At 42.9% G+C, this 19471-nt stretch overlaps 1 protein-coding gene across 1 annotated transcript; it reads right to left on the reverse strand.

Annotated features, from left to right (window-relative positions):
• Positions 1-1084: 1084 nt before the first annotated feature.
• SETD7 (SET domain containing lysine methyltransferase 7) lies at positions 1085-19056 on the reverse strand. Its single transcript, XM_019474875.1, has 7 exons — positions 18931-19056; positions 13846-14047; positions 11761-11950; positions 10001-10082; positions 8751-8868; positions 8295-8452; positions 1085-7307 (listed from the first exon to the last, which is right to left on the reverse strand). The coding sequence occupies exons 3-7, from the start codon at positions 11906-11908 to the stop codon at positions 7127-7129; spliced, it is 687 nt and encodes a 228-aa protein (XP_019330420.1). The 5' UTR covers positions 11909-11950; positions 13846-14047; positions 18931-19056; the 3' UTR covers positions 1085-7126.
• Between the last annotated feature and the right edge of the window lie 415 nt (positions 19057-19471).

Here is a 19471-nt window from a genome sequence, read left to right on the forward strand (position 1 = left end):
GGGAGCCGCCGCCCCCGCCCCGGCCCCGGCCGGTAGGTGCCCTCTCTGCCTTGGAAAGAAAGCGCAAGAGCCCACCCAAGCGCCTCCAGCCAAATCCGGTACTAACAAGCACTGCATTAAAGCACGCCTACCCTTCAAACATTTTTAAGGAATCAATTCATAGGTTAGCTATCTTTAAGTAAGTCCACAGCTCCTCCACGGTGTGAGCGAAGGATTGTAACACCAGTCTAGGACTGGAGCACAGCCAGGCTGGGTGAAGCCAGCCCCCTGCAGCATCCACAACCCAACTGTCATCTTCCACACAGCTTGATTTGGAGATGAGGCAAATACAGAGCAAGCACTCACCCTTTCAGGTTCAACAGGCAATGCCAAGGCCAAGCACAACGGGAAGCACAAACAAGTCCCTTCTCCACCCTTGTAGAGAGGGGCAAGCACAGCCTTCGCACACCTACACCCAGCACATAGGCACAAGAGGCCGTGAGTTACCACAGCAATCACAGAGATGGCAGCGGAGGGCACGGCAGGCACCGAAGTGCTGCCCCTTTCCTCGCCACTCACCCACTCACCCGCAGAGATCGCAGCGGAGGGCACGGCAGGTAGCGAAGTGCTGCCCCTTTCCTCGCCACTCACCCTGCAGGATGCGTACAGCGAACTGGGAGACAGAGCAGTAGGTTACCTACCTGGAAGGCACCGCTGCTGCTTGCTGCCATGCCTTCCTACTGCCTCAGTCAGCAACGGCAAGAGAAAAATATACCAGTCCACCTTCACACGTTTTAAAATACAACTGTTAAAGACACTTTGGCGTACGCTGGCAGGATGTTCTTCCATACCACAACGCAACTAAAGCCCATGTTACGTGCACTGAGAAGAGAGAAGTGAATAACAAAAGCGGCAGTGGCGTCAGGAGTGTTCTGCTGTTCATGCACTATTAAGATTATGTGGCCTAGAAGTGTGTTACCTGTGCGCCAAATCCTGCTCCCCTGCATCAGCAATAACCGTGGCTGCAAAGCAACCACACAAGCAAGGGGGAGAGGTCAGAGGATACCCAAAACCATGACACACAAATAAGAAGGAGAGACGACAGTTCTGTTGAATATTTTAATATCTGCATTGCCTTCATAGCGCAATTAAAGCAATATTTAAAATTCACTTATTACAAATGTTTGTCAAGTCTATTTTTCCCCAGAAACATTTTTCTTACTTCCTTGCACATACACCCAAACACACTATAAAAACCTCATTCATAACATCAAAGGAAGGGCAATCATCATTCATGTAAACATCTTTCTTAGAGTTATCCATTTTTTAAAAGTCATGAATAAACCTACAGATGTTCAGTAAGGCTCATAGTTCGAGTACAAATGTCATAAAACACCTATCAAGTACTGTATACAAGTTAAATACTCCGGGGTTAACTGTTAACACACGTATAAGCTTACCCCAAGGATTATTCTTTAGCACTTAGTTCTTCAGAACAGAGACACCCAGTAATTATGGGCTAGAGAGTATTAAAATAGCAGAAGGCCCAGCAGAAACTGTTAAGTAATACACAATTTTAGTCTGGATCTTAGCTCAAGAGTTAAATTCAGTACAGTTACAGTAGGAAAAGTTTTCTAGGAGGAAATCTGCAGAAAGGAGGGATGGATCCGTTTGTACAATATCACAGAGGGACAAGCTGAGAGGTATGTCCTGAAGATGTGACTGGCCTTGCTATTGCAATTATTTATGACAGCCGTGTGTAATGCTGCATAAATACTTTCCCAAATAGCAGAAACGACCATTTGTAATTGTAAAGATCATTTGTTGCATCTCCCCTTTAAAAAAAAAAAAAAGATCTACTTATTGGTAATCAATTACACTTGCATCTTACAAAAAGACATCCTTTTAAATTTGGTTTAGATCTTACTGGAACTTTTTTTTTTTTAAGTATTCATTCTACCATGAAAATATTTCATACAAACATCATTTTACATACAAATATGTTAAAACTTGTGAAGAGGGTCTTCCCACACTCATGATTTTATGGCTTTAACATTTTATTGCTTAGAATTTTTGTATATATATTTCTCCTGGAAACAAAAAAGTAGTTACAGTAAAACTGGTAGAGAAAGAGGGCAGGAGCTTCAATAGCCTGAAGACAGAAGAGCGCCAAGAGGAGGGTCCATTCAACAGATAGTGACCTTAGTGTTCAAAACCTTTGATCTGGGGCAAGTAAACATGCACTCAATCTTGCACCTTTTTTTTAAAAAAATAAAATCCCTTATAAGACTGCTTAGAAACGCTTTGTCCAAAAATATAGTTCTCATGTTTCCAATACACAAAGCAAAAGGAACAAGTTCTCCCCGGGGCGCAGGTGAGCGTGAAGCCCACTTAAACCCAGAGGTAAAGCTGCTCCCACACCTGCGTTCCTCGCCCAAATGCTCTCAGCATATGACAGTGCGGTGTAAGTGAGGAAGAGGCGTCTAATGCAGCACCCCAGCATATAAGGAGACACTTCAGCAACATTGTTTTCAAAGCAATTGGGTTTTTTTTTTTAAGTGCTTGGAGGTAATTCCTCAGGCACCCACAGCTCCAGCAATTCTGCTGTGCCAGAGGAAAACAAAGCAGCAGATAACCAGCTCTGTACAACCCGTTACCTCATTGCAACGGCAGCATTTTCCAAAAAGACTATCAAATCGAGTGAAAGGATAGAAATCACAGGTGTCTCTGGGACAGAAGCGACACCCCGTGCAGTTCCTGGCACAACCGAAGTGGTGAGCACCGGTTTTGACTGAAGGACAATGCCAGCCAACTGCGAAGGAAACAGAAAAGTGGCAATTTCCACCACTTCTCAGTTTCTCCTACCAGACGGGATACTTCGGCTACTCTGCTCCTCCAGTGCCTGGCAGAGGGTGCGAAATCCCCGATGGCGCTCTCGCTTCCACGCCAGCAGTGTACTACAACAGCCCCGGGAAAGAAACCACAGCCAGTGCCAGCTGTGTACAACACTGAAAGCTCCCCATCCGAAAAGGCTGAACTAGGGAGAAGGCTACCTCATTGCTCCCGAAACACACGGCCTCGCAAGGCCGAGCAACCGGCCTCCCAAAGGCCTCGAAACCTGCACGAGACGCCCAGGAGCTGCATCTGGGAAAAAGCAGGGGCCATCCTAGCGGGTATCGTTGCAACTGTGGAAAAAGTCAAAAAGCTATCACAGCTCTCACTCCGATCGCTGAAGAGTCATATCCACAGATTTCCTTTGACATTTTCAACAGTTAAGACTTACATGTATTTATGTCAGTTAAGGTTTTTTTAATTACTACCAAAAAAAGGGAAAAAGCCTCTTCAGATTTGTGAAGGAAAATCAGGTATTTTAGCAGATCCCCAAAAGTCAAATTATAGCATGAGACTCAACTTGAGACACCCCCCCAGGCCTAAGCCCTCTTCCCTCTTATCCAGGGGAGTGACCCAGCAGCAGGTAGCTCTCAGCTGTAACTTCTCATGCTCTCATCTCCAAGATCAACCACTTCTCCAGAAAACTGAGCTGCTGTATTCTTGGTGACAAAACAGTGCTGCCATAGCAGGAAGATCCATTTAAGTTTTGTTTTTAAAAAGAGACAACCAGCAGCCTCTAACACAGGCTGATACAGGCTCCTTCTCATAAAGGAGCTCAGGTAACAACCTTCCCAACGCAGAGGAGCCACGTGCAGCACTGCAGACCAAAGGCAGACGTTGGGAACTGATCTGTACCCGAAAAAAGCAGCAATTCCAAGTTCTCTTATGCCATTCTTTAGTCACAGTGGGTACTCTGAAAGCCAGCTGCTCACCCAGGCTCAGCTGACTGGCATCAGCTCTTCTTCCCGTTTCTGTGCCGGCAGGACAGCAGGTCTTTGGCCAGACAGACTCTGAGAAGTGGGGCTTCTTTACTTACTGTACATTCACCAATCGTCAGCTGCATTCAACAAACTCAAATGGATTGCTTTGCAATATGACTGCTTCCTCTGCTCCAAATTAAAACTGCTTTTTGGTGGGGGTCTCGTGTTACTACTGATAAACAGTTTTGCTAAGCTGGTCTCGCTATCTAGTGATACAAGTGATACTTGGCAATACGTTGACCAAGTTAAGGCATTACTTGGAGTTCTGCAACTAATCTGTGTTTGAACCTGTGGCTGCCAACGCAACCTCTCGAAAACTTCTGAAGGACACACTGAGCCCTGAGCCCTTTTGCTACCCAGTGGTAAAAAACATCCCAACCATCTCCACTCTAACAGACCACAAAGAAAAAGAAAACAAAGAAGAATTAAAAGGCTTGGTCCTGAATCAAGCCAAAGCAGCTTTATAATCACAACTTTTATAGAAGGTTGGTCACCGAAGAAGGTATCTATAGGAGGACCGATAGATTTTAACAGAGTAGAGAGAAAAAAAGACAGTAGAGCTAACGGAGACAATAGCCACAGCCGTGGCATACTACCAGGCTACAAGCATATGCAAGAGCAAGAGAATCTGCCTGACTGTCACCAAATTAACAACTTTTGAGAACACACAGAGCATACCTCAGTGCCTTTTTTTTTTCCTAGAATTTCCCTGTTTTAGGATGCAACCTTCAAACCTGATGTGCAAAGAGCACCTACCTTGTATTTATCTCAAAAATCAGGCAACATGAAGACTGACAAATCTATTAAAACATAAGCAACTCCACACGAAGAGGAGATAGCAGAGGAATCGGACACTGATCAGGAATGAAGCCAAAGGAACTCTAGAGATCAGAACATTTTAAGCATGATTCTCTAGCAGGCACAAAGAGGCCAGCAGTCCAAAGCAGGTTATCAAGACTGTGGAAGGAGTTACCATCCATTTACAGCAGGGTTCAGTCACATATCTTCCCTCTCCTCTTCCCTGCGCTTAAACACAAGCTTCAGCTTTGCAAACTTCATGGTCCTGGCAGAATAATCCACAAGGTGCACACAACAGCTTCCTACCAGAGAGGCGCGCTTTTCTGCAAATGGCTGAAACAGCAATGATCTAAAATAATGACCTGTGGGCAGGCAGGGAAAGATCAAGACATGCATATTTCTTTTTGAGGTTCACTTGCTGAAGTTGTGCTGCCAATTGGCCTTTGACAATTCTCCCTCACCTGTGAGGCTCAGTTCTGTCTCTGCACACTCAGCTGAGTCCCTGAGCTGTCACCTCTGCCAGCCACCTGCCTTGGACGAGAAGCAGAGCTGTGGCCTGAGTCTCCAGCACAAGGAGATGAGTGGTGTTAAAGCTCACATTCAGATCACTGCTGGAAGAGTGTCAAAAAGCCCTGAGCCTACTTGCCCCCTCCCCTCCCCCCCCAGCACATGCACGGAGTAGCTTTTGTGCAAGCTTAAATGGTGAGGTGCTGGAAAAGGTTTGTGATCAGTCACAGGGACTAAACAGAGCCCCAAGTTAGAGAGGTTGTTATTAATAATTCCTACCTTTGTACAGGTACCAAAGCAAGGCTTCTCAGACTGCACAAAGCAGCAACCTCATCCTTCCACTTGCAGGTACCAACCCAACACATTCTCCATGTCTAGCTCCCCAGACAGCGAGGCACCTCCAACCGTTCAAGCAACCCACCAAAATGTGTTGCAATAGAAAGGTAGGTCTGATTTCCAAATCCTTTATGTTACATATATACAAACTCTTTTTAAACTACAAACATTGAAAGAAAGTGTTGCAAATGCATTTGAGTTTTTCCTAAGCTGCTAAACCCAAAAGAGAGCATCGGAGTCTCAGAAGGGCTCCAGCATCCAGACCGAGATGATACATTATTTCTCTCTAATACAGCATTAGGCAAGACCAGTAATGTATCTGAAAAAATGCACAACGATTTCCCTACCCCTGAAAAAACCCAGAACACAGCCCTGCAGGTGAATATTCACAAGCCCCCGCTATTGGCTGCAACAAAGCTATGGATCGACTGCTGTTTCTAAATATGAGCGGTGAGTGATGTTTTTACATTCATTGTTTGTCTTTCAAAAACAATCTTTTCACTTTATTTTTTTAATCTTATTTTGATATCTCATACTATATTAATTTACTGTGTCTTAAACCAGTACTACTAAGAGATGGCTACAAGGCTATATTCTTTGTCAACTGAACACATACAAAAGATAGCTCTCCTTAACCAAGTACTACAGCCTGCCCTCAAATACATACACCTCCTTTAAGAGAATTCACGTGAGATGTAAGCATCTCATTGCTAGAATTTTTGCCTCGAGAACTGGCCACTTTAACAGGTGAAACACACAAACCAACTCATGGACACTAATGCAAGTAATGTGCTTGCCTTCCAGAACACGTACTTCTGAAAGTCCTTCGAAAAGTGAATCCGTTTTCTCCTTTCAGAAAATCTTCATGCAAAGAACAGCTTCATTTGCGTGTCATAATCATAAATTAAATAAAATAAGCCAGCCGTAAAGGCTAGATAAATATTAGGTTTGGACATGTTGCTATACTATTTAGAGAGCCACAGAGACCAACACACAGCACTCTCACATACACACACAAGCCTTTCCACTAGTTAGAAAGGATTTTCTCCTGCAAAAGAGGATTTGTAGAAAGAACAACGTTCAGACAAGAGGAAAGGGGAGTTAAAACCCAGCCTCCTATATGCTAATAAATAAACTGCTCTATTGCAAGATTCAGATCAAAGGTTTAAAAAGGCAAAATTATGCTACTATTAGAGAATATCAAAATATTACTGTTATCATCACAAGTGGCATATATGCAAAATGCAGTTGCACAATAATGCCTAGGCAGATAGAGAGCAACACTAAGTCTGCCGACTAAAAGTGAACGATATACCCATTTTAGTTTTCTGTCTAGTCTTTTGGCATCTTTGCATATGGTGCAAAAGCAGAAGCTACCAAAGAATATCACGTCTCGTATAGAATATTAAATAATTTCTCCAGATAAGACTGGTGCAACATTAGCTAATTTTAAATCTGCTATGAGTAACACAGTCAAACCTAGTTAGTATGCAAGAAACTTATCTCTTAACACAGAATGCAAAGTTATGATGCAACAGCATGAACAATCCCTGGTTGTCCAGTTTTCAGTATAAAGGTAGTGCATAGATCCAAGTTTCTATTTCAGTTTGCTGAATGGAGAAGGAGCTCCCGTTTCACTTTTGCTGGGCAGCCTGGAAAGCTTTCAGTTCCAGCTGGTACCACTCCGGTGCTTCTGGCCCGTTTTGCCCAACGGGGTTGTGATCGTATCCGTAAGCCACTGTTAATTCTTCATCCTTCTCCACAGCCCTGATGGTACGGATACACTTGATAGGCCCAAAACGAGGATGAACAAACCTAGATAAAGAACAAACACCTTTGCTAGGCTTAGCTGTCAATTCACAGACTCTGTTAGCCCCTTTTATAATTTCAGAAGTCACTCACAGTTCAGAGTAATATCACATAATCTGATACCAGATGAGTAGATTGCTTTGGGTCAATCTTATGAAGACTTATGTAATAAGGGCAAAACCCAATATATTAAGACAGCTTTGTGTAGCTCTATTACTTGTCATTTTTCAACTGTCCTGCCACATTGCTTGTTTGTAATAAACAGATAAAACAAAGTTAACCACTGCCGCATGCCTTGGGCTTGCAGAGGTAAACATCTGCACGACAGGAAGACAGCATAGATTGTGAGAGACTGGCGAGCATGGAAAATTGCTCATCTTGATTTCCTCAGTACAGGTTACCTACCAAACAATCATAACATACTTCTGTACATCTTCTCCCAGGGTCCCACAGTAAAGGGAATTGGCTTACTTAGTGAAGGAAAACTATTTTCTACATATATATCTCCACAGGTCTGTTCGTTTATACGTATATACCCTTGAGCATATATGTATACATCAAAAGTTTCCTAGTGCTCTGCACTGACTGCAGAGCAGCAAGATGCTCATTTTTTGAGTTTCAGAAATGACAGCACATTTGACGGTGCTGGTCAAGCATCTGTAGTTCAGCAAATACGGTGCAGTCCTAGCCAAGCTAGGATTTAGAGAGCTGTGTTTATGCGTTTTAGAATCAAGAGGCAGCTCCTGAAGTTCACGACAAAATTAACACAGTTGCAAACTTCAAGATACTCCATGGTGTAAGTCCCAAGGGACATCAAGCACCCGCAATGCCAGCCAGTTTCCAGCTCGGCCCAGGTGAGCAGGAGCTCCTTCAGCGCCCGGACCCGTTACTCCCAGCCCCACCGGCTGCTCCTCATTCAGCTGCCCAGAAACACCCTGTGAGCCCAGACCGCCAGGCTACCCCTTCTGCTCCGAAACACAGGACTCTACTTACGGGTCATAGATGCAGTTAGGAGTGAAAGAATGGTTGGCCTTATGCCCCAGCGAGGCACAGTACTTGGCGGCGTGGTTGTAGGGCTCTGGCACGTCTATGACTGTTTCGTCATCCAGGGATATTGTATTTCCATTGAGGGCCCAGTCTCTGCTGTCTACCTAGTTTGCAAGGCAAAAATCCAGAGTGTGTGTGGAGGGGTCAATTTTGCCAGCAGTTTGAAAGCAAACATTCAAATATATGCAACTAAAGCTTTTCCTGTGTGTAAGCCATTTAAAAAAAAACAAAACAACCACCACCACTTTTTTTATATATACATAGGTGAACATGCACTTTCTTTCAATTAAACTCCATCATATTAAATCTTAAGGGTGGGAAGGGAGTGGGTGTAAAATCCTACTATAAGAAGATTTCAGAAGGAGCAATGAAAATTCAGACTGACTTTTTTCTCTCCTTTACCTCCTGGTGTGTAATTCGCACTCCATTGTAAAAGGACATAACTGTACTGGCTTCTGCTGCTATTTTTGAAAATAATCCTTCTCCAGCACTGGAAATGAGAGAGACATCAACATACACCCTACAAGGGGAAGAGGGCATTGAATTAGTGATTGGCTACAGTTTTCATTTTCAAGACGTATTATCACAACGCTACTGGCATAAAGACTAATAATACTTCGATATAATAATAAAACTAAAAATAATAATAATTCAAAACCTCCAAATGCAGCTCCTTCTTCCTCTCTTCCATACGTTCTCTCTATTTTGGCAAAATGGAGATTTGGTGGGAAATGGGGGCTGACTTTATCTATTAGTTTGAAATTATTTTTTTTTTAAGTGCCAATCTACTATTACTCCTCAGTGCTAGCTTCAACTCAGGAACACCCTCAGTAACATACCAGAATCCCAGAGGTCCCCACTAAGCTGAGGTTGCTGATGTCTACATGCACAGACGAGCAAGAGTTTTCAAGGTGAAGCCCTAGACCTTCAAGCACTTGATGCAAATTAATGCCAGAATTTTACTAATCCCTTATTTAGGTATTTCAGAGCATCAGAAAAGGACTACAATCCAGGTATCTACAGAGCAAGGCCTCTTAAAAGTCTGGGTAAAAGGTGTAATTGTGGAATAGCCACGGAAGAGATGTCACTGACTGACTACGATGAGACAATTGCTGAGGAACGTGTTTTGACATTACAGGGTTGTCACAAACAGTATCTCACTTTCCTCCAGCTGGATGATTTACTCTTGCCACTTTGCTACATCTGTATGGAGGGAAGGAATCTGTGTACAACGCATGCCATCCAGCGAGACTCACTGAACGCAGCACGCTGCAACCTGAAGCTAGTTATACATCTAGAAAATAGGGAACAGCGTACATTTTTGCTCAGAATATTGTAGACGCGAGCTATTAGTGGAGTCCAGGACCTGACTGAACATGTCTTTGAAATGCTAAGAAATTATCCTAGTTTAACGTCTTAAAAAGTATTGCTGTGTTCTATCCGCTAGAGTGCGATTTTATTGGGCGAATGGGAAAGAAATTCAATCAAGTCAAACGCTGACTGATGTGCAATAATGGGTTCCATTTCACAAACCCTTACACGCTTTTTTTTTTTAAATTTTAAATGAGAAAAGGTTTGCAAAATCAGGCCCTAAATATGTAACAGCAAAGAAATATGGACAAATTGAAAGAGGGAAGAAGAAAAAAGCCTACCTCTCTGACTCGTAAGGATCAGGAAGAAGTGCATTTGTAGAAATGCAGGATGAAGTAGATTTGTCAAAACTGTATACTGGGCCTAAAAAACCAGAAATCAACAAAGGAAATAAACTAATTGGCAGTACTGAAAGCATGCAACCCTTAACTTAATCAAGACATTCAAAAATTAAATATTAACGACTGCAAGAAATAAATGTTATGCTTTCAAAAAAGGTATTAAACAGAACTGCACCTGTAAAAGGTCTTCAGTGAGATACTGTTTCTTAATTATTTTTTCCCCCTCAACATACTGGAGTAGCAGTATTATCACAAAAAGGTGATACATGTTCTTCAAACTACCATCTTTTAAAGGAGGACTGGACAGTCTTTCAAAACTGACCTTCCCAGAGTCTCTAGTTAAAATTAAAAAGTAAAGCAAAATTGAAAAGGATATATTCAATAACACATTAATTACAAAAAATATTGGACTATTTCATATATGAAATGTTTTCTAGTCCAAATCCTGAAGAGACTTCAGCCATAAGGTGATGTTCAGTAATCACAAAGTGCACTTGCTACAGTCATTTATTTCCTGCCATTAATAAGAAACTCAGTGGTACAGCTCTAATTATATCCTTACATCCCTCTCCAATCAACTGCCAGAGGACTATCTGGGGGATAGATTAACATGCAGATGGAAATAAGATGGGGGAAAAAAACCCCAAAACAGAATATTACAAAGTTTGATAAAAGCCATTGCCCCTGGTGTCCAAGATCTGTTCTGGCTGAAGGCAGCTTCCTCCAGAGTGTAGCTGAACCCTGTTTACAAAGCACAACTGTACCCTCTCGGAAGATAGGTTTTAAGTTAAATTTTTATTTGCTATCACAACTGATAGATTTAAAAAATAGAAAGTCACATGCATTTGCTTCTCAATGCCTTTTCACCGAGTTTTATGTTCTTATTCCGTATCCAGTGAGACAATCTTTGCTGGCAAAACAGTAAACGTGTTAGCATAGTCCCCGTTTATTACTCATGGCCCTGTCCGCAGCTTAACCCACTCACTTCCAAAATACCACATACACCTCAGAGCACCAAAACCACTCCAGAACTATAGGCCCAAGCCACCGCTGCCCTGGAGAAGGAGCACTGGCTACACGGGTCAAAGGCACCACCCTGACCCTAACCATTTCACAGCCACTTTCTATCAGCAGGACGAGACAGACTGAAAGGAGCTGGAGAATCAGACTGTTATACAACAACTGAATCTAGTTCACTCATTCCGATCCCTGTGTCCTCCCAGCCCCGTACACAGGTGCCAGAATATTCAGCGCTCACGTTCACTTGCACAGACCCAACTGACAGAGCTACAACCATACCACAGCCCCCCTCTCCACTTTTAGTGATTTTACTAACGAAACAAAGCCTGTAACTGTGCCAGCATTAACGCTGTTAAGCAGGTTTTCATGCTGGCACAGATGGCACTGGTGTGTGCGACAAGCAGGACTGTGCCCATGAGCGTGCGAGAGAAGGGTTATGAAATGCCATTCAGCAGCACCACCGCATGGATCACTTCCCCTTTGTGCCCAGGGCAAAGGAATTGTTCCACGTGCCTTTCTGTCCAACTTTATAATTTAGAAAAAGGGCTTTTCACTATTAGACTTATTCTCTCATCACAGTCAGCCTTTAGTCCCTCTAACGGGAAACATCATAGAAACTGAGCTGTTTGCAGCGAAGGGCTGGTAGCAAGAATACAAGTTTCTGTGTTAGCTGAACTTACTGCCTGGTACTACTTCAAACTGAGGTTTCCCATCCTCTGCAGATGTCAGAGTTGCCAGTTTTGCTTCTATCATTTCTCCATCTATGAACTTTCCAGAATATGCAGTCTTTCCATCAGGGTACACATAGGCTATTTTCTCTCCAGTCATCTCCCCTTCTTCATTCACTTCTCCTACAAGGCTGCCTCCATCCTGAAAGCATGGGCAAGAAAGAAAAGGCAGAGATTTAGTTATACTTTTCTATCTGCAGTAAATGAAAAAGCTTTTTCCCAACTTTTTAAAGAAGCAATCTAAGATACAGTAAGTTCAGATGTGAGATCATGAAAATGAGTGAAAACAGACACATGAAGAAGCTGGGTGAAGTCATTCCAGTCAGGGTAAAACTGATAAGAGAAATGAACAGGGTTTTCTATGTTGTTTGAAATAGGCAAAACCCAAGATCTTTCCTTCCATGTGACACACATACTGAATTTCAATTGGCAAAATTTTTATGTGAATAGTCTGCGAACCAAGGCCCAAAGCCACACACAAACTTTGTCTGAGTTTTCTTAGTATGATACTGTGCTGGAGGAAAGAAAAAATTAAAACCCTGCCTTGCTCACTGCTAATTCATGGTACATCAAAAGACTTGAGCCTATTAAAAAAAAAAAAAAAAGAAAAAGACTTGCTGGATGACTGGAGTTTCTCTGTCCCCAGCACGCACCCTCCACGATGTTAGGTGGTACTCGACGAGAACAACTTGTTTGCTGAAAGCCATCGTCAGCAACACTCTTCCTCTCAAAGCATCACACATTTTAGCCCTGGGCTTTGCCATCTGTGATTTGCCTGCAACTCCGGTTAGGTCTATTTACAGAATTGCAGAATGAGATGCATAGATTAGCACAGGTCTAACGACTTCAGGTGTTTATTTCAAAAAGGACAAGGAAACATCTTCAAATAATGCCCTGGAGTAAAAACAGCAGGTGTGATGAGGAAACAGACTGCTTTAGATCAAGATGTCTGCACACAGACTCTATTTCAGAGTGGCACTATTTTGTTCAACTCCAAGGATGAAAGAGCTTCAAACATACCATAGTAAGGAACAGTGAACCTTAAGTTTGGGTAAAAATTTGTGCACATAGCATCATGCACAGAACCATGCATAAATAATTGCTTCCATGGCAAAGGTTTTTTTTGAAACACCTTGCATCCTTTAGTCTGGCAAGACAATAATGATAAACAACCTCTAAATACCCACATTTCCAGAAGGTACAGCAACACTTTGTCAGCTGGAAGATGAAACAGAAGACATATCACCTGAAGGGTCAGCTGTGTGTATTTTATACACTAGTACTGAAAAACTGCTACTTGTTTGGCAGTGTACAGCAAGCATTTGTTGATTCCAACACACATGCTTAATGGCAACAGTGAAAACCAGTAAATAAAATGAACAGCCAATGGTGAGCATTTGAAATGAATCTGCAACTAAAGTATGTGCAATATGTAGCACAGAAATAGATTGGGTTATGACCAGCAGCTTAATTGCATGCAGATGCTTCCCCCTCCTCAGCACAAGGTAAAGATTGAAAGGTTCAAGTCTAGAGTGTTGTGTAAGGCTGAACAGGAATTAAAATTTTTAAAAAAGTTACATCTGATTTGTTAGGGGAAGCCAGACTTCACAACATACCCTGCAGAAGTGGACAAAGTCTTTCCTCCCAGTTAAATAAGAGCAGCAGGCTGCAATAGCTTGCATGGCTCCCATGCTCCTCACCTGCAGTCAGCACTACAGTGGCAAAATCACCGGCCCAGCCTTCCCAAGGAGATACACATAAATGCACCTCCAAGGGGCTGGGTTCCCTGCAAGATGAAAATAGTGGAGGCATCTCGCAGCCTTGCTGAATCCTCTCTACTGGGCAAACATTCAACTCTGAAAAGGTTTAACTGTGTGTTGGATTATCCAAAATCAGAATGCACAGAACTTCCACCCTCATTTTTGTGCGTTGACTTTTGGATAGCTGGGTCACGGTGAATATTTGTTTCAGCTGGGAGAAAAGAAAGATCCATAATGATGCTATTCTGCAATAAAGAGAGCAGGTAGTCAGGCTTACCGGGTAATAAATCCAACAAACTCCATGTCGAATGTTGTCTTTATACTGCCCTTTGAATATCAGCCGCCCGTCACTGTCATACTCCTGGGCCGGTCCATTCAGCTCTCCATCCACATATGTGCCATGAAGGACCACTCCATCCTCGTAAGTGTAGATTCCCTGGCCTTGCAGGGCGTCATCAACATAGTACCCTTCCAGGGTGCTGGTAAAGAGAGAAAGAAAACAGCAGTGGAAGACTGTTCACCTCTCTAAGAGGTGAACCTAAAGCCTCGACACGAGGCACAGCACAACCCTGCTCGTCATTCTACATATTACTGGTACAGAGAGGCTGAGGGGAAACCTTCAAGAAAGTCAGGTCCTAGGAGGAGGTAACTGTTGACGCCTGGTTTGTTACTGCCGAGTGCCCTACAACCCTCCCCGAAACGCATACCACCACAGCAACAATCACAGCTTTTCTTCATTTTCTCGGTGGCCTTTCTCCGAGAGCCCAGGCTGTCCCGAGGCAGAGCTTTGCACAGGCGGACCGAAAGGTACGCTGAAAGGCTCGGCAGTGGCTGCTGGGGCTCTCTCGCTGGGACACCGCTTCCAGCATCTCTCCTCCGTGCCCCACCAGGCATCACTATCCCCCATGTCTGAAACTCTGACGTGTTTCCTAGTTTCAACCAAATTTGAGGGGGACAAAGGGAAGGGGAGTGTGAAGGTAAACCTGACTTCTCTGGAAAGCCAAGATGAAAAACAAACTTTTTTTCTATGGACCTCCAAAGGCAGAGAACAACTTACGCTGTCCTTTCACCAGGGTGTGCTGCATGGGCATTATTCATCTAAATTACATTGCTGAGCCTTTTTTATAGGCTGGGGTAGCAAATTACAGCAGAGAATGGACGCTCATGGTCAAAGAAGAAATTATTGCTCAAGCAGGCTACTCTCACGTTTGGATTTTCTACCTCCGACGTTTGGATCTTTACCGACATCTCTCTGGCGAGATGAAATTGAACTGCCATACAGGTGGACCGCAAAAGGGCACAAACTGCAACCTGCCACCAGTTCAGCGTTAGCTCCCTAGCGATACACTTAGCAGCAATCTGTACCAGATTTGCTAAAAGCACTGACATTTTTCATGTATTTCTATTAAAATGGAACACAGCCTGTCAAACAGAAATAGTGCTGCACTTGGATTTGAACAAAGAAACATTTCACTTCAGTTTTGTCTTGCAAATCCTTTAGAAGGGTCGCAATAATATCTTGCAATCTGCTTCGCTTCCTTTCTTAAAAAAAGGCTGCTGAGAGAAACTACAAAGAATGAAAGCGTAACTGTAAAAAAGGATCTATTCACTTACTTTTCTCAGTTTAGAACTAGCGTAAGGAAATAGAAACTGTTTAGCTTTTACTCCAGCATATTTAGCTAACAGCCAGCTGCAGTACACATGCTTTCACTGCATAATTCTTTTTCTGATGCAGACGTCTAAGGTATAAGCCCAAACAGCATCTGGGAGCACATGACTCTACATGTTCTACAAAACTTTACAAAACAGATTTTCAAGAGTCACAGAAGGAATGTTTTCTCAGAATTAACTTTCTGGTTTTTTAAAGCTTCACTCTCCATTTTTACATAATTTTGGCAAGCTGGCTGAGGTTTCCATGGAAAATACACTACAGCAAAAGCCTCAATGCAAACCAGATGCAGAGCAGGAAGGGGCAGGAAAGCTGTTTTACTTTTCAGTCAGATGAATTTCTTGATCCAGGTTGCTATAGAGCTGCACAGCCAGCTACGGCACCACAGTACAGGGAAGGAGCAGAGCAGATGAGGGAACCACCAGAAATCCGTCCGCTTACTCGACTATAAATGACACCACTTTCTCCTCTAGTTTATCACAGATCACCAGATTTGAATTTCATTGTAGCTGGCAACACACACAGAGTCCACATGTAGGATTACTCTTTAAAAGAAGCAGCCACCCCCAGTTCATGTAATGAAACAGACCAAAAAACCTTCTTGTTACCTTTAATCATATTAGTTGAAGTTAACAAGTTGCTCAATTACAATGGTGCTTCAGCACTGGAAAAAATATCTTTTCTTTTACTGTAACTCAAATCTCTAGGTTTTCTTTCATTGTATTAAGCTCCAAACAATGTCCAAAAGATCCATCTTTCTACTCTCATATCATCTAAGGAAATCCAAAGAAAGATACCTAAAGAAAGAATTCCATGTCTTTCAACCTTGCCTAAAAAGTGAGGTTCTCTAAAACTTTTATACTTCCCACAGTTTTCAAGTTATTTTCCACCCCTCTTCCCCCCTGCTCTCTCTCTCTTTTTAAGCTCTCAAAGTATGGTGTCTGCAGCCAGACATGATACTTGCAACTAAGACCTGACGGGCATGAGGAGGAACAAATAGCTTCTGTCTTGCATAAACAAAATCTTGTTAATACAAACCCTGAGCTAGCCTACATTTCTCTGGTTTGCTTCTCAGATTATCATGTTTGTGATAATGTAAAGTTTTACTAAAGTCAAGATTTATCAGATGTACTGTCTTCGCATTATCCACCAGGCCTAGAGGGGATCTAGGACATCCAGTACCTAAAAAAGAAACCAGTGATAAGAGTTGGGCAGGGGGGGAATACTTACCGCAATAGCCTTCCAGGTATTAAGTTACATCCGTAGACCCTGATGCATTCATCCCTCACTCCCTGATCTCCCACCTCTCCCTCTATATGGGAACATTGAAGACTATTTCTTAAAAATAATACCGTTCCCTACTGTGTTCTGGAGATGTCGGTTTACAAGAGTTCCTAGTTAAGGGAAAACAGCAGCTGCAGCTCTGTGCCAAACACGGCTCTCATGCTCGCAGTTATTGCGCAAAGTGTTTTGTAAAGTGCACTCCAGCAAGCGTTAGCACCAGTGAAAGCTCAAGTACACGATCCAAAACAGGGAGTATGCCAGAGGTGAAACTTCTCTCTCTCTCTGAAAGAATATGTTGGGTTTTGTTGCATTTTTGAAGGGGGAGGAAAACACAACTGATATTTCATTCCAGGTTTCCACTCCCTTAAATAATCAACAGGAAGGGGGCAGCTATTCCAGTAAAGTGAAAAGTTTTCACGGAGACAAACAAGGCAGCCAGTCCTATTTCCCAACACTCAAAAAATGAGAACGCTTACACTGCTGCCCGTCCAGTGTCCGATAGGACTCAACTACTCCCAGAACAACAGACCTACAGCAGTTCAGCTGTCAGCCTTTACCAGCAGCCTGTGAGGGAAACATACCCGGGAAGGCTGAAACCAGCTAACTTACTGCACTGAAGCACCCCATACTGTAAGGGCAGAGGTGTTTTGAGGAATTGTGGGGGTTCATTTCTCTTCTTCATAAACACTCAGCCCTGCCCATGGCACAGTTAATGGAAACAGCACATCCCGTTTTATGCCAGGTCATTCTTCCTGCAACGCCTCATGGCACCTGGACCATCCCCTTCAGAGAGCAACTTACTCTTGCTAGCTGGGCGTAGCTAGGTAAACTGCAACACCTTTAGTAACTAGTCACTGCTCAGTTAAGGCTGCTTTAGCTAAATTAAAATAAGCTTAGGGCAGTTCATAAAAATACCTCATTTTCCAAAACCACATTACAGACTATTTTTGTGTATTTTAATTCTGCTAGTTCCTGAAGTCATACAGTAGCCAACTGTTCCATTTTTTAAGGGTTATGAAAATTAAAAAAAAAAAAGGGGGGGGGGAAGAAAAAAAAAGACGAGTTGGCAACACTGAAGCGGTACAGAAAAGGCTCAGCAGCAGCCTGAGTTTTCCCAGAGCACTGCCTGTACCCTGGATTACTTGGAGGAGCAGTCCTACAAACAAAATAGTGGGTCAGTTTCTCTGACTGTACAATCAGCAACTGCTCTGCTGAGATCATCAACAAGCACAGAAGCATTATGTACATGTGTCCATAGAGACACTGTCTGCCAACTTAAAAAAAAGGCTATTTTAGAGAGGTCAGCTGCTGGGCAGTACTGATTTTCAGTTACTCATACAAGATTTAATAAGCCCATTACCAACAACAGTGGGGATTTTTCTTCATCAAGCTCGGAGGCCTGATCAGTTTCTGCATAACTGAATAAATATATTATCTTTCTCATGAAAAAACCCCACAATCCCCAGTATGAAGCAATTGCAAAGGCAAGTACAGACAAGGAGCTGACTCACTGAGACAGCACAATACCTCCGCTCCTGCTCAGAAGTTCGCTGAGCAGGAGGAGAGTAGACCCGGCACGACTGTCAGTTTAACGGCTGGTATTCATAGTGCCACCGACAGCTGCAAAACCATGAAGAATCGTGTCATTTTATACATCTGCTGCTCCTTTGGAGGAAGTTCTGAGCAACTGCAGAGAGAAATGCTGCAGTTGGGGGAAGACGTACAAGGTGTTCATAATGAAGACCTGAGAAGAGAACACATGCATAGGCACAGACTAGCCCAAATTCACTGTCACAATTCCCAGTGAAGAGAGGGGAAAATATAGGGTCTTTTCTGAAAATAAATCAGGCCACAAGCAACTTGCAGAGGATTAGGAAGAGTTGGGAACAAAGCCATATTTAACTCGGTCCTTTAACCACTAAACAATTTCCAATACCAAGCAGAAGGTAAGCCTCTCTGTCAAGGTCCTACGTCTGTACGTGAGGTCTGGCACAAGGAGCTCCCAGTTCAGCTGCAGTCTCTGTACAGGACTAAAAGACAAACAAAGAATTCCACCTGCAGTTACAGACTTGAACTTTGTAGTCCAAGTCGTTGCCAGCATGGTTTCCAACAGCTCTGACCACCCCCCAGTTCTTACGGTCTCTAATTAGTTCATAACTTTACAGTGCTAAAAGAGCTCACACCGCTGCATTCTCCCACCAGGAAACAACTCCAGGCATCACGTTACTCACAAAGGCCCCAAGCCCACAAAGGTACAGCTACAGCAGCAGTAGAGAAAACTTTCCAGCTACAGTTTTTAATAAGAAAGCTTATCCAGAAACTCAGCAGCATACAATCAATGTAGATTAGTTTTGTATCACTGCAAGCAGGAGGCAGAATACAGAAGAAAATCGAAGAGTCAGTGTCTACCTTCCATCAAAAAAGAAGAACTTGCCGCGGCCATTCTTTTCTCCATGCACAAAGTTTCCCTCAAATCTGTCTGTTGATGAATAGGTGACTGTACAGAATCCATGTGGCAACCCATCATCATCTAGATGCCCTGAAATAAAAGCCAGACAAAGAGCAAAAGAACACATTAAACGTTATATAAAATTGCAAACCTGTTCTGATTATGAGGACACTTGAAATGCAGTAGCTGCCTAGTACAAAACAGTAATCCGCATCAAAACATTTCTGTTGGGAACAGTGATCAGAGATTCAGTACAACTGAAGTCTGTACTTGTGTAACACACTTCGCTTAAAAAATAAGAAGAGTTGGGATAAAAGAAAAGGGATGAGAGACAGGAGAGAGAAGAATAAGCAAAAAGACGTTTCTAAAAGAAAAAAGGTTCATACTATTCTAACTCGTGTTAATATACGTCTTCAAAAACATTATAATTCTTTATCTAAAATATGTATTTCCTGGTGAGAACAGAATAGATTTAGACTTCAATCCACTGAGTAAGAAAAG

Source organism: Aptenodytes forsteri, unplaced genomic scaffold (genome assembly GCF_000699145.1).
Source record: "Aptenodytes forsteri isolate BGI_AS27 unplaced genomic scaffold, ASM69914v1 Scaffold125, whole genome shotgun sequence".
Taxonomy (NCBI): domain Eukaryota; kingdom Metazoa; phylum Chordata; class Aves; order Sphenisciformes; family Spheniscidae; genus Aptenodytes; species Aptenodytes forsteri.

Bases quoted from the DNA above. Each gene is read 5' to 3' on its own strand.
- SETD7 (XM_019474875.1), bottom strand. From the start codon at position 11,908: ATGACTGGAGAGAAAATAGCCTATGTGTACCCTGATGGAAAGACTGCA. The intron at 8,869-10,000 runs GTAGGCTTTTTT...TTCCCCTTGTAG, and splicing joins GATCCTTACGAGTCAGAGAG to GGTGTATGTTGATGTCTCTC. The intron at 8,453-8,750 runs GTAAAGGAGAGA...CTTGCAAACTAG, and splicing joins TGCGAATTACACACCAGGAG to GTAGACAGCAGAGACTGGGC.